Genomic DNA, 15,292 nt, shown 5'->3' on the forward strand with positions numbered 1-15,292 from the left:
ATCTCTATTACTTATGAGATTTGAGAGTTAAAAATTTTGGTCGAGATTTTAGCAAGCAATTGCTAAAGAAATTGGCATGTTTAATAAAGGTTTTCGTAATGTTTGATTTGCTTACATGGGCCACATAAAATGGTGTGGTGGGCCAGATCTGGCCCCCGGGCCTTGAGTTTCACACCTGTGTACTAAAGGCACAACTACTTCCACTGTACACAGATATCTCTGCATGTGAGGTCGACAAGCTAACCATCGGACCACTTCTTGCTTGGCTCTCGACGAAGGTGGACGCTTTTGCTTTCTGCTCCTGTCCCCCACCCCACCCTTCCGTGCTCGCCACTCAGTCCATATGCTGTCTTTGTCTGACTTTTCCTAGCCTCCTGTTGTATTTTCATCCTAAAAACAAACATGGAATTGGTTGGCTGGTCTCTATGCCATCAACAACATTTTCTCGATGAGAAGAGCAGGCAGTGGGGAGCCTACTTGCCTCTCGGGAACTTTTGCTGCTGGGTACACCCTAGATCCTTGGAGGAAGCGGAGAATGGTGTGCCTGTCAACACTTTCCGTTGAGGATGTGGACGACATCTACATTTTCGGCCTTCCGATAACAGGTATGCTGCAGTTTGGTGTGAGCAGTTTCCTGATCTATAGAAAAATTCAACCGACGGGAGCGGCTCTACTGGAAGAGGCTGCCGGTCTAAGGATGGCATAACGCGGATGTCCAACACTCAGACTCAGACTGTGCTCAACCACAAACTGTTGCGGTTTTGGAGCGTCGCTGCAGGATGGACAACAACTTGGAGAAACTGGAATCCGTGCTCAAATATTGACTGAAATCACGGATTTGCCTGATCGACGCCACTAAAGAGACATAAGCCACGGACTCAAAGCTGTCTTGAATTCTTGGGCAGCCTGCTACCAAAACAACATCTGCTATCTCGACCTTCCCCTGATGAAAATATGCACGGAAGCTAGTCCCCCACCATCACCCCCTCCCTCATACATTCCCTTATTTCACCGTCTTCATTGTTTATGTCTTGTGATCTATTGTAACCGTCATATGCTTGTGCAGGAGTTTTTTGCCTCACTCAAATTATCCTCAAAATGAGGGTAGTTCGAGCATGTTTTTTTCTCCCCCTCCTCCCTCCCTTGTGGTTTCCTTCTGACTTTCGGGTTGAGTGAACGCTGGCGCGTTTTGGCTGCCGCTGCCCGTATTGTTTAGTGTTTTTTGTTATTGTAAAGTGTCCTTGGGTGTCTTGAAATGCGCTTGTAAATAAAATGTATTATTATTATTACTTAGCCAGGGGTGCCCATTAGGTAGATCCTGATCTGACGGTAGATCTAAGACAGGTCCCAAGTAGATCCGAGTAGTGTCGAGAAGAAAAAAAACAAACAACCATTTGTGTGTCTTTGTACATGTTAGTAATATATTTTTTGTGTTAATATACACTGCACCCTAATCATCTTATCAGTCTCATTTTCACTATTTTTAAAAAATAAAGCAGGAAAATCTTAAATTTACGGTGGCGCGTGATTACCTCACCGGAAGTTGTTAGCGCTCAGCAGTTTGCAATTGCAGCTTGTGATCAGAGCTGTTGCGCTCGATCTTTTATCGTGATGATTCTCATTCAGTTTGCGTCTTGTACAATTCACAGAGGGCACGAGCAAAGAATCGGAATCTAGGAGGGCCCAGGGAAGCAATTTAAAACGGTACGTGTGAGCTACGATAGTTAACAGGCTGAAAAAGTGCGTGGCATGCCTGTTTCAGGCTGTTTCTCACCATGGCGTGTGTGTGCGTGTGTGTCTGTGCGCGCGCGTGCGCGTGTGTGCGTGTGTTTTTATGCGCATGCGCGCCGGTAAGGGTAGATCCCGGGAGGTTAGTTGATCGAAAAGTAGATCTTCGATCCAAAAAGTTTGGACACCCCTTACTTAGACAAACCCAATTCCAATGAAGTTGGGACATTGCGTTAAACATCAAGATAAGAAAAGATAAGAAAAACCTTTATTAGTCTCACAATGGAGAAATTCCCAATTCACAGCAGCAAAGGTATGAAAGTAAGAAGTAGAACAACAAAATATAGGAGCTGCTGGAAAGGCAGCCACTCAAGCGGCGCCATTTTGAAGTCAAAATAACAAAAATAACACAAGACAACACATAGGACACAGACAGTCGTTCAATCTTCACCAATTTTCTGCATACACGTTGTTGTCTGAAGCAGTTCTAGATGAAAGAGGAGAGGATCAAAGTGTCCTTTCACCAGTGGATCAGAGACGTCATGCTGAAAATGTGCACACGTCTGCTACAAGCTAAGTTTTGAAAGCAAACACAAAGCTGTAGCATCAATAACAATAGAATGATTTGCAAATCATGTACAACATTGAATAATAATACAACAATAATTGAATACACTGCAAATACAAGATATTCAATGTTGAAACTTACATAAGGGCCAATGAAGACATAAAAGTAGAAACCGGTACTTTCTTTTTAGCAAATAATAGTTAACTTTGAATTAACGCTTTCTGTAAGTAATATTGCAACTTATTTGCATGTATTCATTTTTTACATATACATAAACATGAATAAAACAATTACCGTGCACTCCGCTTAATAGAACACCATTGGGCCGAAGCGCTTCTGTTCTACTAAGCGGAGTTTCTATTAACCGGAGATGGTCATCAGACACGTCGACGACCAAGTTTTGCACGCAGAAAAACCCCTGCTGACGAGTTAGAAGAGATATTTCGACTGTGGACGTCCATATCTTTAATCAAACAACACTGCTTCAGTCAAACATCTCAAATCACGAGAAAAATTTCATTACTTTTGTCTGGAAACAGGAGTCCGTAATTTTGCGGTTGACTTCCCTCTCAATGCGCTGGATAAGAGGGAAGTCCTGGAAACCGCGGCCGTACAATCCTCGTTTCAGGGTCTCGAGGGCGACCCGCATATCCTTATTGGAAGGTGGTTCCTCAATGGAAGCAGGCTTGTCGTCCTCTGGCTCAGGATCACTGTCTTGGCTACTCGTTCCTTCCATCACTTGGTCAATGATGTCTTCGTCAGTTACCTCCGCGCACGTCAGAACATCTCTGTCGATGTCGATGTATTCGTCAAATTGCTCTGAAGATAATATGGCACCCACTTCCTCAGCGTTATCGTTAGTTGTATCCGTGACCTCAACTTCCGTGTCGCATAGACCTCCTTTACGCCAGCAGTTACGTATTGTTACATTTGTGATGTCCTCCCATGACATAACCAGAAGTTCGATGGCATGAAGTAGATCGATTTTCTTCGCCAGTACGCAAGCGGCGGCTGAACCGTCACTCTCATCCATCTGTTGGACTATGCGCTGGCACATGTAGCGGCGGTAGTGCGCCTTCACTGCGCGGATCACGCCCTGATCGCACGGCTGCATGAGGGCCGCGATGTTGGGAGGAAAGAAGGCAAGCCGTATGTTGGTCAGTTGAACATTCTGTGGGTGCGCCAAGCAGTTGTCGACCAGCAGTAGAATTCGCTGATTCTGACCACGTAATTCTTTGTCCCATTCGGCCAGCCACTTTCTGAATAGATCACCGGTCATCCACGCAGATTTATTCGCTTCATACGAAACAGGGAGTGACTTCAAACCTTGAAAGCACCACGGATTCTGACTTTTGCCGATGACAAACATCTTGCGTTTCTTTCCTGTCATTGAACAGGCAAACAGAACGGTTATCCTCTCCTCAGGTTTTTTCGCGCCCTTTCTCTGATCATTTCTGAAAGTGAGTGTGGCATCTGGCAATGCGCGAATATACAGTCCTGACTCGTCTGCATTCCAAATTTCATCGCAGTTATATTGTTTCTTCAAATCAGGCCAGACTTGTGCTAGCCAGTGGTCTCGTGACTGATTGTCGGCGGTTTGACGTGCACAAAAGTGCACGATCCCTTCTCTCTTCTTAAAGCGATCGAACCAACCTTCAGTGGCACTGAATCCCTCCACCTTCATTTTTGATGCCAGCTCCTCAGATTTAGCTTTCATGATCTTCCCAGACAAAGGCGCATTCTTGTCTCTGGCAGCGTGAATCCACTTTACGAGAGCTTTTTCCACATCAGGTGCTTTGCCCTTTCGCTGTCGCTTGCGATCAGAATCCTCAAGTTCCAAAATTTCTTTCCTGTTTTTGAGTATCCGATTCAAGCTACTCCGGGATACGTCTAGATGAGAGGCAGCATCCTCTTGTGATACCTTCTGAGAATACGGCAATGCATCGTATCGTCTGAGTATGTCCTTCTTATCCGCAGGTGATAGCCCTCGTCTCTTGAATGAAGTTGAAGCCATTGTGACGTGCGTGTGTCTATGTGTGGAGTGACGCGTGCTACCTGTTATACGGCTAGAACTACACGTTGCGCAACATTGTATGGCGTAATCGTAGGCGCAACAGCATAGCAGTGGTATCGCGTTTTCTCGGAGAACGATTGCTACACTTCGAAAACCACTAGTTTACAATTTTCATTGCTTACGGCCTGTTCTATTAAGCGGAGATCTGTTCTACTAAGCGGAGTAGGCAAATCCGTTCCAGAGCCTTTTGCTCTATTAAGCGGAGTTCTATTAAGCGGAGTGCACTGTTGTGCACTATTTCTGGCCTGAAACATAAAACATTAATATATTTTCTTTAAACGATACGTCGTAACGGACGCTTCCGACAACCCGCTGCAACGACCAATCAAGCCTTGACATCCGTCGCCAGCTTAACCAATCAGTGCCGTCCACGAGTGTAGCTCCCCGTCGACCAATCGGCCGGTGACAGTTGACAGAAAACGTCACTGTGTCTTTCTCGTCGACGAATCAGAAGAAGGCAGGGGCGTTCCAGACAACTCTCCAATATTCCCACGTGATTGTAGACGGCAGTTCCCAAGCAGGCGGCAGGGGTGAGTTGATTTGTCCAAATAAATGGTGGATGATTGCTACACGCGCTCAACGCGTCGAGTATTTTAAAGCGTTGTTTACGCTCTGCTTGTGTGCACTACATGAGTGTTTCGTATTGTTGGGAGAAAGGCGAGGTTTGGGCGTTCGATCGAGAAGCTAAGTGAGGTTAACCTTACTGGCCCGCTAATGCTAGTGTGCTACGTTATCAGAACATGTCGCTCGTTACCCAGCTAACTGCTCACGACTGGACGATGCAACTTCCCGACGTTCACTCGAGTTAGGATAACGAATTCAGCCTTGGCTGGGACGGTAGATGAGTGACAATAAGGCAAGGCCCGGCTAAGATCAAAGCTAGTCCTTTTAGTATCGGGGCGACTGCGTTGCGTTTTTCAACTATTCTTTTTTACTGTGTATTTATCAATCTAAATCATTTTCGTCCACGATTTTTATCTTTTTAAGAATAGCCCTTGAGATGCGAGGGGCTCCTTTCGACAAATAATTAGGGATGCAACGATAACGGGGCTATCGCGATATTTAAGTTTCCCGGATATCCTCGTCGTCATGTTACATATTAAAAGCATCACATCTCTGTCAAAAATGAATACAAAATAAAGCGTTATTTTAAACCCGAACACAGTATTGTGAACTGCGAAGACCCGGATACATTGCTCTGCTGAGTCAATAAGGAAGCATGACAATAAAATGACTGGGCATGTCTATTTTGTTGGTCACTGTTAATGGACAAAAACACATTATTTTGCTTTTGTTTCCAATGTTTTAATTTCATAAAATTAATTTTAACATCTGTGATTTCACTTAAAATGCATTTATTATGACATAACATTTTAAAATATTATGTTTCCATTGTGACTGGTTGAATATGTGTTTGTGGACCAGCAGACGTCCATGTTTTTCAGACAAACAAAACACTTTGTCACACACAAGTTCCAAACATTTACAGGTGTGTAAAGGCCTGTTCCTCCTACACATGGTAGGAGGCAGTGTTGCTGTCGCCATTGAATAGAAACAAGTCATCTCCGAAAAGCCTCTCCCAGAGCTTCTATTTAGTGTTGATTTAGCACAAGTCCGGAAACAAGATATGACATTTGTTTGCCTCAACCTTGCTTTGTCTTGACATTGAAGATCTGCTGTTGCTGCAGGGGTATAGAAGAAAAAACAGCAGCGGGTCTTCCATTTTGAATAAAGGGGTGAAAATTAAAACCGTTTATTCGATTTACTGATTCATTGACAAAATAGTTTAAAGATTAATCGATGATCAAATTAAATGGCAATTGCAACCCTTATTAGCCCATATGGTTAGTTTAGCCAAACAAAACTGCACAACCATAAATACAGTTCTCACGTTTAGCTATTTCTTGTTTTCCCTCCAACAGCGATACAATTTGGATTCCTTATAACGTTTGCAGTTTTTGCTTTCTTTGGCACCATACTGACTTTACTGTTAATTTAGAGGCACCAAAAAAAGCACAATTAAGCCAAGGGCATCCATGCCAATGTTTTTGAACTCAGGCCAAATTTCTTTGAAAATGTCGGTTTGGACACGAGGTTGCAAGGGATGTTTGGGATGAGAAGTGAACTTGGTACTGGGCCTTTGAGAAAGTGATCTGTGGCACCATTGACTGTTAGAATTTGTGAGTGGGTTGCTAGGAGACCAGAGACTGGTCCACATGTTTGGATCCAGTCTGTCCGGTGGATCTGGTTCAGCCTGGTCAGCGTGCACGTTGATGGCAGGAAACTTGAATATAAGGGGGGGTATTCATACTGATATCTGTATTCTTTGTGGTTTTAATACTGTACCTTCTAGGCTTTTGTATTATCGACATGGTCGTATTTCTTGAAATGTGTTTTTCTCTCAATAATTAAAAGGTTATTTCAGGTGATTTCAATTTCTGGTAAATAGGCGCAGTTGTCTCTGTAAGCTATCAGGAATTTTCTCATCACTGATGAGAATGGAAGATGCAACACACCAGTACACTGTAACCTAGCTTAGTGGTGTAGCGGCCATGTTGGTCAGGCGGAGCATTCCTACTCGCAGTGCTGTATCCACGTTGAGAATCAAATAAAAACTCTCAGTTCTTAACCGATTTTCATGGCATTTATGTTTTTGTCCAATGCTATGATGTTTCAAAGCACATTCTAATCCTACAGAATGTTTGTGGGAAGAGGGTGGGGCAGGAGGGCAATACATTCTTGTTCCTGTTTAGGTCAAGGTAATCTTTATTGTCAAATATGCCCTATGTACAACATACAGCACAGATGAAACTTCTTTCTTTTTGTGTATTTGGAGAAACAAAGCCTCAACAAACAAACCATGTTGTTAATTATCAAATGAACCTGAAAGGCATTATGTTTTGGCCCCCCACCCACCATTCTACAAAACACACCCACACAATATAAGCACTCATGTGTGCCAGATGGCTGCCAAGCTAACGGCTACGTTCCTATTACCAATCCCACTAATCCCATTAGCCTGATTAGCGTCTGTGGGCTAACAAGCAAATCTTAAACCAGCGGAGCCACATTTTTTTGGCAATATGTCCTGGAGTTCATGCGACTTTTGTTTCCATGGTTCAGTCAGCTTCCCACCATGCATTAGTTTGTCATGTGACCACGAGGGCAATCCCCTCAGGCCTTTTGTGAATGTGTTCACATCTTTGTGCATGCGCGTCTGCTTCAACATGTGCACGTGTGTCCCATGGTGTGATGATGTCACAAGGGTGACTAGTGTGCCCTGTGGGGCCTTGGTTACCATGGCGCACATCCATCGCCACAGTAACATGAAACGATTTTGTGCGCGTGTCATAAACAAAGCCTGTGATCTCTTCATTCCTTTTGTATGTCGAGTGCAGACGATGGATCGTACAGCGTGGTTGTGCGTAGTCTTGGCGACAGGCGTCCTCTGCCTGAGCTTGGCGCCGGCATGTGGAGCCCACGACCATGACGAAGACGTCCTGGACGACGACCTGGACCTGGACCTGGAGGGAGGCGACGAGGAACTGGAGCACGAGCACGACCATGATGCCCCGGCGCCTCCCAAAACACCGCCTCCTCCCACTGTAAGTTGATTGTCGATTTGCTGCTAGTTGTTGGTGACGTAATGTGTAACAATGTCGTGGTGGTGGCGGCGCAGGTGACCTACAAAGCTCCGGAGCCAATGGGAGAACACTACTTTGCTGAATCTTTTGACCGCGGAACGTTGGACAGGTGAGCGGCAACTTTGCCATACAGACTCACTATACAGTGATGCCCTGAGATCATTTTTCCCCATTGAAATGAGTGGAAGTGTCATTATCGATCCCAACCTCAGAATTAAGAACAACAAAATGTTGTCATGTCTAAGGCCTGATCTTTACACAATTGTTTTTTGAAGCAATGAATTGATTTTTGTTCAACATTTTCAACACATTTCAATGTAATCATTACTTTATTCCATTTTAATTTTTCCTTCATTCAAGCTCGGTGTGCATAATGTTGCAGGAGTTTATAATTAGAGGTGCTATGATCGATAATTATTTTTGTCAATGATAATCAATTAAAGGTTTAGATACCTTTTTCCCACAGCTTCTCAACAGGACATATTTCCATGGTCCTCCGTGAAGGCAGACTGATCGTTTATTCTTTTTTTAATTCTAACACAACATCCCAAAATCCTTTGAATTGGGTTTGTAAATATGGAAAATATTTACCTCGCCACTTGTCCTTTTCAACTCGCTTTGGCAATGAGGCAAATGGGTAGCGCACACCTTGGTGTTCTTGGCGGAGCGTGACTGTGTTGCTCCCTTGTTTTGTGTTCAAATATCTAAAAGGTTATAACAATGACACCAGTGCTAGTCATTAACCCATCTGTCGTGTTTTGCATTGAGCTAAGTGTACTTTCTTTGAATGGAAAAAAACCCCCCACATTTTTAACTACGATAACACTTACTCTGTGAATTCTGTACATATAGATGATGCATTTGAGTGTATGCTTCAAATTGTCCAACTTGAAGCCATTGTGAGATTGCTGCCAGTACAGTTTTTTTGTAGGAGCCCACTGTGTGCGGTCACAGTGCTGATCTCTAATCTAAGATGTTCATCTACTGGTGGTGCATCATGAATAATTCTCGCTTCCCTCCTCTATCCATCCCAGTGGGGGGGTGAAAACATCTGCTTGCCACTGAATGTTTGGATTCTAAAATGTGAAACCATGTTTTTGGCACGATCTCTAATGGCTGTCAATCAATCACCTTCCAGCTGGGTGCTATCCAGTGCCAAGAAGGACGACACCGATGAGGACATCGCCAAGTACGATGGTGGGTGTGCTGCACGCACATAATTATGGTGATCATAATGACGAATGATGGTGACGATCTGGTCCAGGCAAGTGGGAGGTGGAGGAGATGAAGGACAGCAAGCTACCCGGCGACAAGGGTCTGGTTCTTAAGTCGCGGGCCAAACATCACGCCATCTCCGCCCTGCTCCTGCGACCATTCACTTTTGACACCATGCCGCTCATTGTTCAGTAAGAAAGCATGAACCCGCGCATGCGCGCACACACTTGAAACACCCTTGAGTAACTTACGGGATTGTGATAATGTGGTGTGTGTTCAGGTACGAAGTGAACTTCCAGGCCGGCATCGACTGCGGTGGCGCTTACGTCAAGTTGCTCACTCAGGTGCCTGAACTGGACCTGGTCAGTATCAGCACCCTTGAACCTACTAAATTATATGTTGCATATTAGGGCAGGGATCTTCACTGAAAATTAACTTGCAAGGAATTTTTCAATGCAAAAGGCATCAGCTTCAAAAAGTTTCAATTTACAAAGCTGATTCATCAAAATGGCACGATTTCCTTTTCATAACAGTTGAGGTGTTGCAGAGGCTCGTCATGCTCTTTTTAGTCGAGTAAAGTTTCTGTTGACTAAAAGGCTGCACATTTTAGTCTCATTCTTGTTTCAATCAAAATACCGTATGACTATTTTAGTCTCGTTTTAGTTGATGAAAACTGATGACATTTTTGTCTAGTTTTTTCTGATGACATTTAAGCAGAGGGGTTAGTCATAGAAAATTGTCTCTTTTCAGGAATGCAATTTCATTTAATCCTATCAGTATAGGACTAGTCCCTAATTGTAAAGATGAAAGCAACCTTGTCCTTTGGCCAAAACTGTTTGTGCCTTGTAGACGCAAGAATACTTGCATTTCAGACATGGCTGATGGGCTGATTTGAATGATGTTCGACAACATTTTTAGTTTACCAAGTATGTTAGAAGTAAACACACATTCAAGAAAATTGCATCACAATGCCACAAACAGTCATGCACACACGCAAATGTGATGAAAACTGAAATCTGTCTCAACCATAAGAAAAGCTGTTTTGATGCTTTTAAATGACAACACATGAATTTTGAATACACGTGTTCCCTGAAAAATACAAATTCAAAGTGCTTGTTAATCACACATGTAAACACTGAAAACCAGTCGCATCGAAATGCCAAGAACAGTAATTACTTCAATAGCCACCAAAGTGAAACAAGCACACCAGGCTTCTCAAAGAATACAAAAATACTCGTCTGTCCATTCATTCTGTTCGCTCCAAATGTTTTGTTTTTTTTTTAAAGCTCTTTAGAAATCAGAAACTCACACATGTAAAACATTAAAAAACGATGGAGCGACAAGAGTTTCTCCCCAGCTCTGGAAGTTTTTTGCCACCTGACCTCTGCAACTCTCTCTTACCACTTTGAAATCCAAAGTCAAAACTCACCCATTTAAGATCGCCTACTGACTGAAAACACACGGCTTTGTATTTTTTTTAATTTCTTTTGTATAATTGTTTTATTGGTTTAATGTCCATGCGCGTCTCAAAAGGTGCTTCACAATAAAATGTATTATTATTTATGCTATTATTATTACTATTACAAGTCCTGGGTGTACTTAATGATATAAATGTGTTTGAAATGTGTATGTGCGCGCAGTCCCAGTTTGTGGACAAGACGTCGTACACCATCATGTTTGGACCGGACAAATGCGGTGAGGACTACAAACTGCACTTCATCTTCAGACACAAGAATCCCAAGACGGGCCAATACGAGGAGAAACATTCCAAGAAGCCAGACGCTGACCTGCGCACGTACTATACCGACAAGAAGACACACCTTTACACTCTCGGTCAGTTGCACAAACACGGACACACCCAGACACAAATATGTCCACATGATTGACTCGTTTGCATCCACCCTCCTAGTGCTGAACCCCGATAACACGTTTGAGATCCTGGTGGACCAAACGGTGGTGAACAGCGGCAACCTGCTGACTGACATGACCCCCCCGGTCAACCCTCCCTCTGAGATCGAGGACCCCGACGACCACAAGCCGGAAGACTGGGACGAGAGGCCCAAGATACAGGACCCAGATGCCACCAAGCCTGAAGACTGGTCAGTCAATAAATGACGGAGCCTCCTAAATCAGATGTGCTCGATTACAGATTTTTTTAATAAATGCGGTGTTGCAAGTTTTAGCCATGCTTCACCAAAGTTTTCTATTTTGGGATGTACAATTAATTAAACATGTTGATTCATGGCCCAGCTCAAGCTGAAATGTCACAATTTTGTTGGCATGCGCACAGGGACGAGGATGCTCCCGCTCAGATTCTCGACGAGGATGCCGTCAAACCCGCCGGCTGGTTGGACGATGAGCCTGAGTACATCGGAGACCCAGATGCGGTCAAGCCCGAGGACTGGTGCGGTGTCGCAGCGGCTGGTCAGGTTTAAATAGCTACCATGTCTCCATGTGTGAGCTGTGGGTGTGTATGTGTCTGTCAGGGATGAGGACATGGACGGCGAGTGGGAGGCGCCTCAGATCCCCAACCCGGCCTGCGAGGCGGCGCCTGGCTGCGGCACCTGGAAGCGCCCCACTATCGAAAACCCCAACTACAAGGGCAAGTGGAAGGCGCCCATGATCGACAACCCCAATTACCAGGTGACCTGTCAAACCGCAGATGTTCTATTTATGCCAAGGAACTACATAGGAGTTGGGGAGCTTCATCTAGATAAAAGTGGTACTTCGTCACCATTTTATGGCATCTTTGCCATCAAGAAACTATGTTGGAGTTGAGTTTTAGGTAGATTAAAAAAAAGTACTTGGCTGTCATCTCACTTCCAAAGAAGTATGTTGGAAATGAGGAGCTTTCGTGAGATAAAAATAGTATTCTGCCATCTTGTGGGATCTCATTTCCAAAGAGCTTTGTTAAAGGTGAGGTTGGCTTTGGTGCCAAGGAACTATGTTGGCGTTGAGGAGTTTCACTTAGTCATATATTTTGCGTGAGCATGTCTTTATAAAGTTAAGACGGCGTAATTGTTCTTCCTAAAAAATAATAGTCTCTTCTGAGGGACAGTCATACACGTTTTCCCGATTTACAATTGCTGCAGATGGAATTTTTGGAGGGAAAGGGGGCTGTATCTTTTTTTTCCCCCTCGGAGGCCCGATTGTGACTGCGGCTGCGTGTGTGTCCTGTAGGGCGTGTGGAAGCCACGCAAGATTGCCAACCCGGACTTCTTCGAAGATCAGCACCCATTCCGGATGAGCGCCATCAGCGCCGTGGGACTGGAGCTGTGGTCCATGACATCCGACATCTTCTTCGACAACTTCCTGGTCACTGACGACCGCAATGTGGCGGAGCGCTGGGCCAACGACGGCTGGGGCCTGAAGAAGGCGGCTGAGGGCGCTGCTGAGGTACCGAATCCACCGCTTTTATGCAAGATAGAAGGCATATCATTCATTTTGGCATAAATAGTACTTTTTTATAAGAAGATATTCGTAGCACTATTTGACTTTTCTCTTTTAAATGTGCAGTTTTGTAACTTTTTTTTATTTTTGTAGATATGTCACTCTCTGAACAAGCTGTTTTAGAAATGTGACCTTTGTGGAAAAAGCACGAACTCTTTGAGAAAATGTTTAACGCTTGTTTTGTCAAATAGTCTTTAGTTTAGACCTTTTAAAAATTTTAAGTGTACAATTTTTCCACAAATGTCCTCATAACTTGATTTGTACGACTTTATTTCCAGAAATGTAACTTTTGGGGGAAATGTATAAAACTTGTTTTCTCTAATTATAGTCTTTAGCGGAACTGGTTATAACTTTTTGGTGTTTTGTTGTTGAAGTACCAGTAACCTTTTTGGTTGTTGTTGAAAACCGAAACTTTTTTTTCCAAGACTTGTATGGCTTTTTCATACAGGTAAAACTTTATTTTCAAGATTTTTTTTGTAGATGTATGACATTTTTCTCAATGACTTCTTTGGAAATATGACTTAAGACCATATTTCCTTTCCTTCAAATGGCCTATAGAGTAATTTTTCAACACTTTCGGAGATACACAATTGTTTGTTTTTCAAAAATGACTTTCGGAACCGTATGACTTTTCTCAAGTGACATCTTTGGACATACTTGAATTTAATCTCAAATGACCTTTTATTTCTGGATGTGTAGAACTTTCTTGGAAATAGCCTTTTTCCAGAAATATCACAATCCAACTATTTTTCGGAAACACTTTATTTTTATTTTTTTGTCCTTCAAATTTACTTATTTTCCAAAATGTATGTGACATGGAGAGTTTTGTGACCCCCTCCTTAAACACATTTTGCAATGTTTTGGGGCAGCCAGGTCTAGCGGCTCAGATGATGAATGCGGCAGAGGAGCGTCCTTGGCTTTGGGTCGTCTATGTGCTGACCGTGGCATTGCCACTCATCCTCATCGTCGTCTTTTGCTGCACCGGAAAGGTAACCGCATTTGCAGACACACACAAAAAATTGAAACCTCAAATTATTAACGTTCGATTGAGAGTGAGTATCGGAGTGTTGTTGTTGTTTTTTTGTTTTTTTTTTGTAGCTTGAAATGGAGTAATTGTTTAATAAAACACTTGCTCCAGTTCCCTGGGATTAACGTGCAAAAACAAAAAGGCTCCACAAACTTAGAAAGTTGCTCTGCAAATGGATGATATTGATTCACAAAACTGCACTGCTCTACAAAGAAAATATTTCGAGTCTTAAATAGGACTGTTTTTAAAAAAAATGTACCACATATGCCATGTTTTTTTTGTAAATAAAATTAGCCTTTTTTTCTGTTTTCTGTCGAAAATGCACTATTTCCAAAGAAATGAGAATTTTGTGAAATTGACGACTTTTTGTTGCACAAGTGTGACCATTTTTTTTTCCAAAAACGTTTTCTCAAGTAGGATGATATTGTACTTCCAGCAAAACGGCTCACATATAAGTCATACGTGATGTCACAATTGACGCTCCTCTTCTTGAGAGCGAAATGATGGCAATGACTGTTATTTGCGTGCAGAAGAAGAGCGAGGCCCCGGACGCCGCGGACTACAAGAAAACAGACGAACCTCAGCCTGACGTGAAGGGGGCCAAAGAGGAGGTCAAAGAGGAGACTAAAGAGGCGGAGAAGAGCAGCCCAGGTCTTTGATAGCACCGAGCAAACTTTTCTTTGACCTTTCATCCTTTGTGCTGGCGTGACCCAAGCCGTGCGTGCTTATGTGCAGACGGTGAGTGTGACAGCGAAGGTGTGCAGGAGGAGGCCAACGATGAAACTCCTGCCGACGAAGAGGATGTGGAAGGCGACCAGGATGTAGAGGAGAAGGAGGCGTCGGCTGAGGAGGTGACAAGAACAACACCTTTATGTTAATCTAGTGGACAGACTGAACTATGGAAGCCGCTAAGAATATATGAGATGTTTCACTTCGGCCTAATCGTGGCAAATGGCCAATAATCAGCCAGCCCCGTTAACTTTTCTTTTCAGAGGACTTTGCCATCAGGACTTGGATGTGACTTGTTTCCTTTGTTTCAGAAGCTGGAGGATGACATACTGCGGAGATCTCCCAGGAACAGGAAGGTCAGAAAGGACTGATCATTCTCAACCTGGAGTCCACCCCCCTCCCCGTGCCCTTCCCTCATCTTTGGCCGCTCTGCCTTCACTCGGAAGCGGGCGGGAAAAGAATGAAAGCGAAAAGCGCCGATGATTCCAGCGCCGGCAGGACTGACTTAGCTGTAAGGTTTTTTTTTGATTGTTTTTGTTATTTTAAAGAGATTATACAAGTCCATTGCATCTTCCTGCATCATTCCGAAACAAAATATGACAGCGAACTCCAACCCCTTGCACTGGCGGATGGCCAATCAGACGACACCGGGAGGATGTCACACACTTGCTAATCAGCCTCAATTGCGGTGAAACGAATCAAAACAGTCTGTGGAATGTAATTGGGTAGTTTAGCCCCTGGCAACCATTTCTTATGATTGGCATGTATTTGACATGAGGAAAAAAAACTACTTGCAAAAGGTACTTCCACAGTTTAATTGTTCCTCCTGCCAAGCAGTGAAAGAGCATGTCATTGTT

General features: G+C 43.6%; 1 protein-coding gene across 2 annotated transcripts; it reads left to right on the forward strand.

Annotated features, from left to right (window-relative positions):
* Nucleotides 1–7,768: 7,768 nt before the first annotated feature.
* canx (calnexin) lies at nucleotides 7,769–15,030 on the forward strand. Of its 2 annotated transcripts, none has more exons than XM_052063675.1 (14): nucleotides 7,769–7,975; nucleotides 8,050–8,123; nucleotides 9,153–9,211; nucleotides 9,279–9,420; nucleotides 9,510–9,591; nucleotides 10,870–11,062; nucleotides 11,139–11,328; nucleotides 11,520–11,633; nucleotides 11,716–11,872; nucleotides 12,410–12,625; nucleotides 13,549–13,668; nucleotides 14,237–14,357; nucleotides 14,442–14,557; nucleotides 14,747–15,030. In XM_052063675.1, the coding sequence occupies exons 1-14, from the start codon at nucleotides 7,772–7,774 to the stop codon at nucleotides 14,804–14,806; spliced, it is 1,848 nt and encodes a 615-aa protein (XP_051919635.1). In that variant the 5' UTR covers nucleotides 7,769–7,771; the 3' UTR covers nucleotides 14,807–15,030. The 2 variants fall into 2 exon arrangements, with proteins under 2 accessions (XP_051919635.1, XP_051920384.1); XM_052064424.1 differs by having other exon boundaries at nucleotides 14,750–14,901.
* Nucleotides 15,031–15,292: the final 262 nt, after the last annotated feature.

This window comes from Hippocampus zosterae, chromosome 1 (genome assembly GCF_025434085.1).
Source record: "Hippocampus zosterae strain Florida chromosome 1, ASM2543408v3, whole genome shotgun sequence".
NCBI classification, from domain to species: Eukaryota; Metazoa; Chordata; class Actinopteri; order Syngnathiformes; family Syngnathidae; genus Hippocampus; species Hippocampus zosterae.

Bases quoted from the DNA above. Each gene is read 5' to 3' on its own strand.
- canx (XM_052063675.1), top strand. From the start codon at position 7,772: ATGGATCGTACAGCGTGGTTGTGCGTAGTCTTGGCGACAGGCGTCCTC. The intron at 11,063-11,138 runs GTCAGTTGCACA...CCACCCTCCTAG, and splicing joins GACACACCTTTACACTCTCG to TGCTGAACCCCGATAACACG. The intron at 12,626-13,548 runs GTACCGAATCCA...GTTTTGGGGCAG, and splicing joins CGGCTGAGGGCGCTGCTGAG to CCAGGTCTAGCGGCTCAGAT.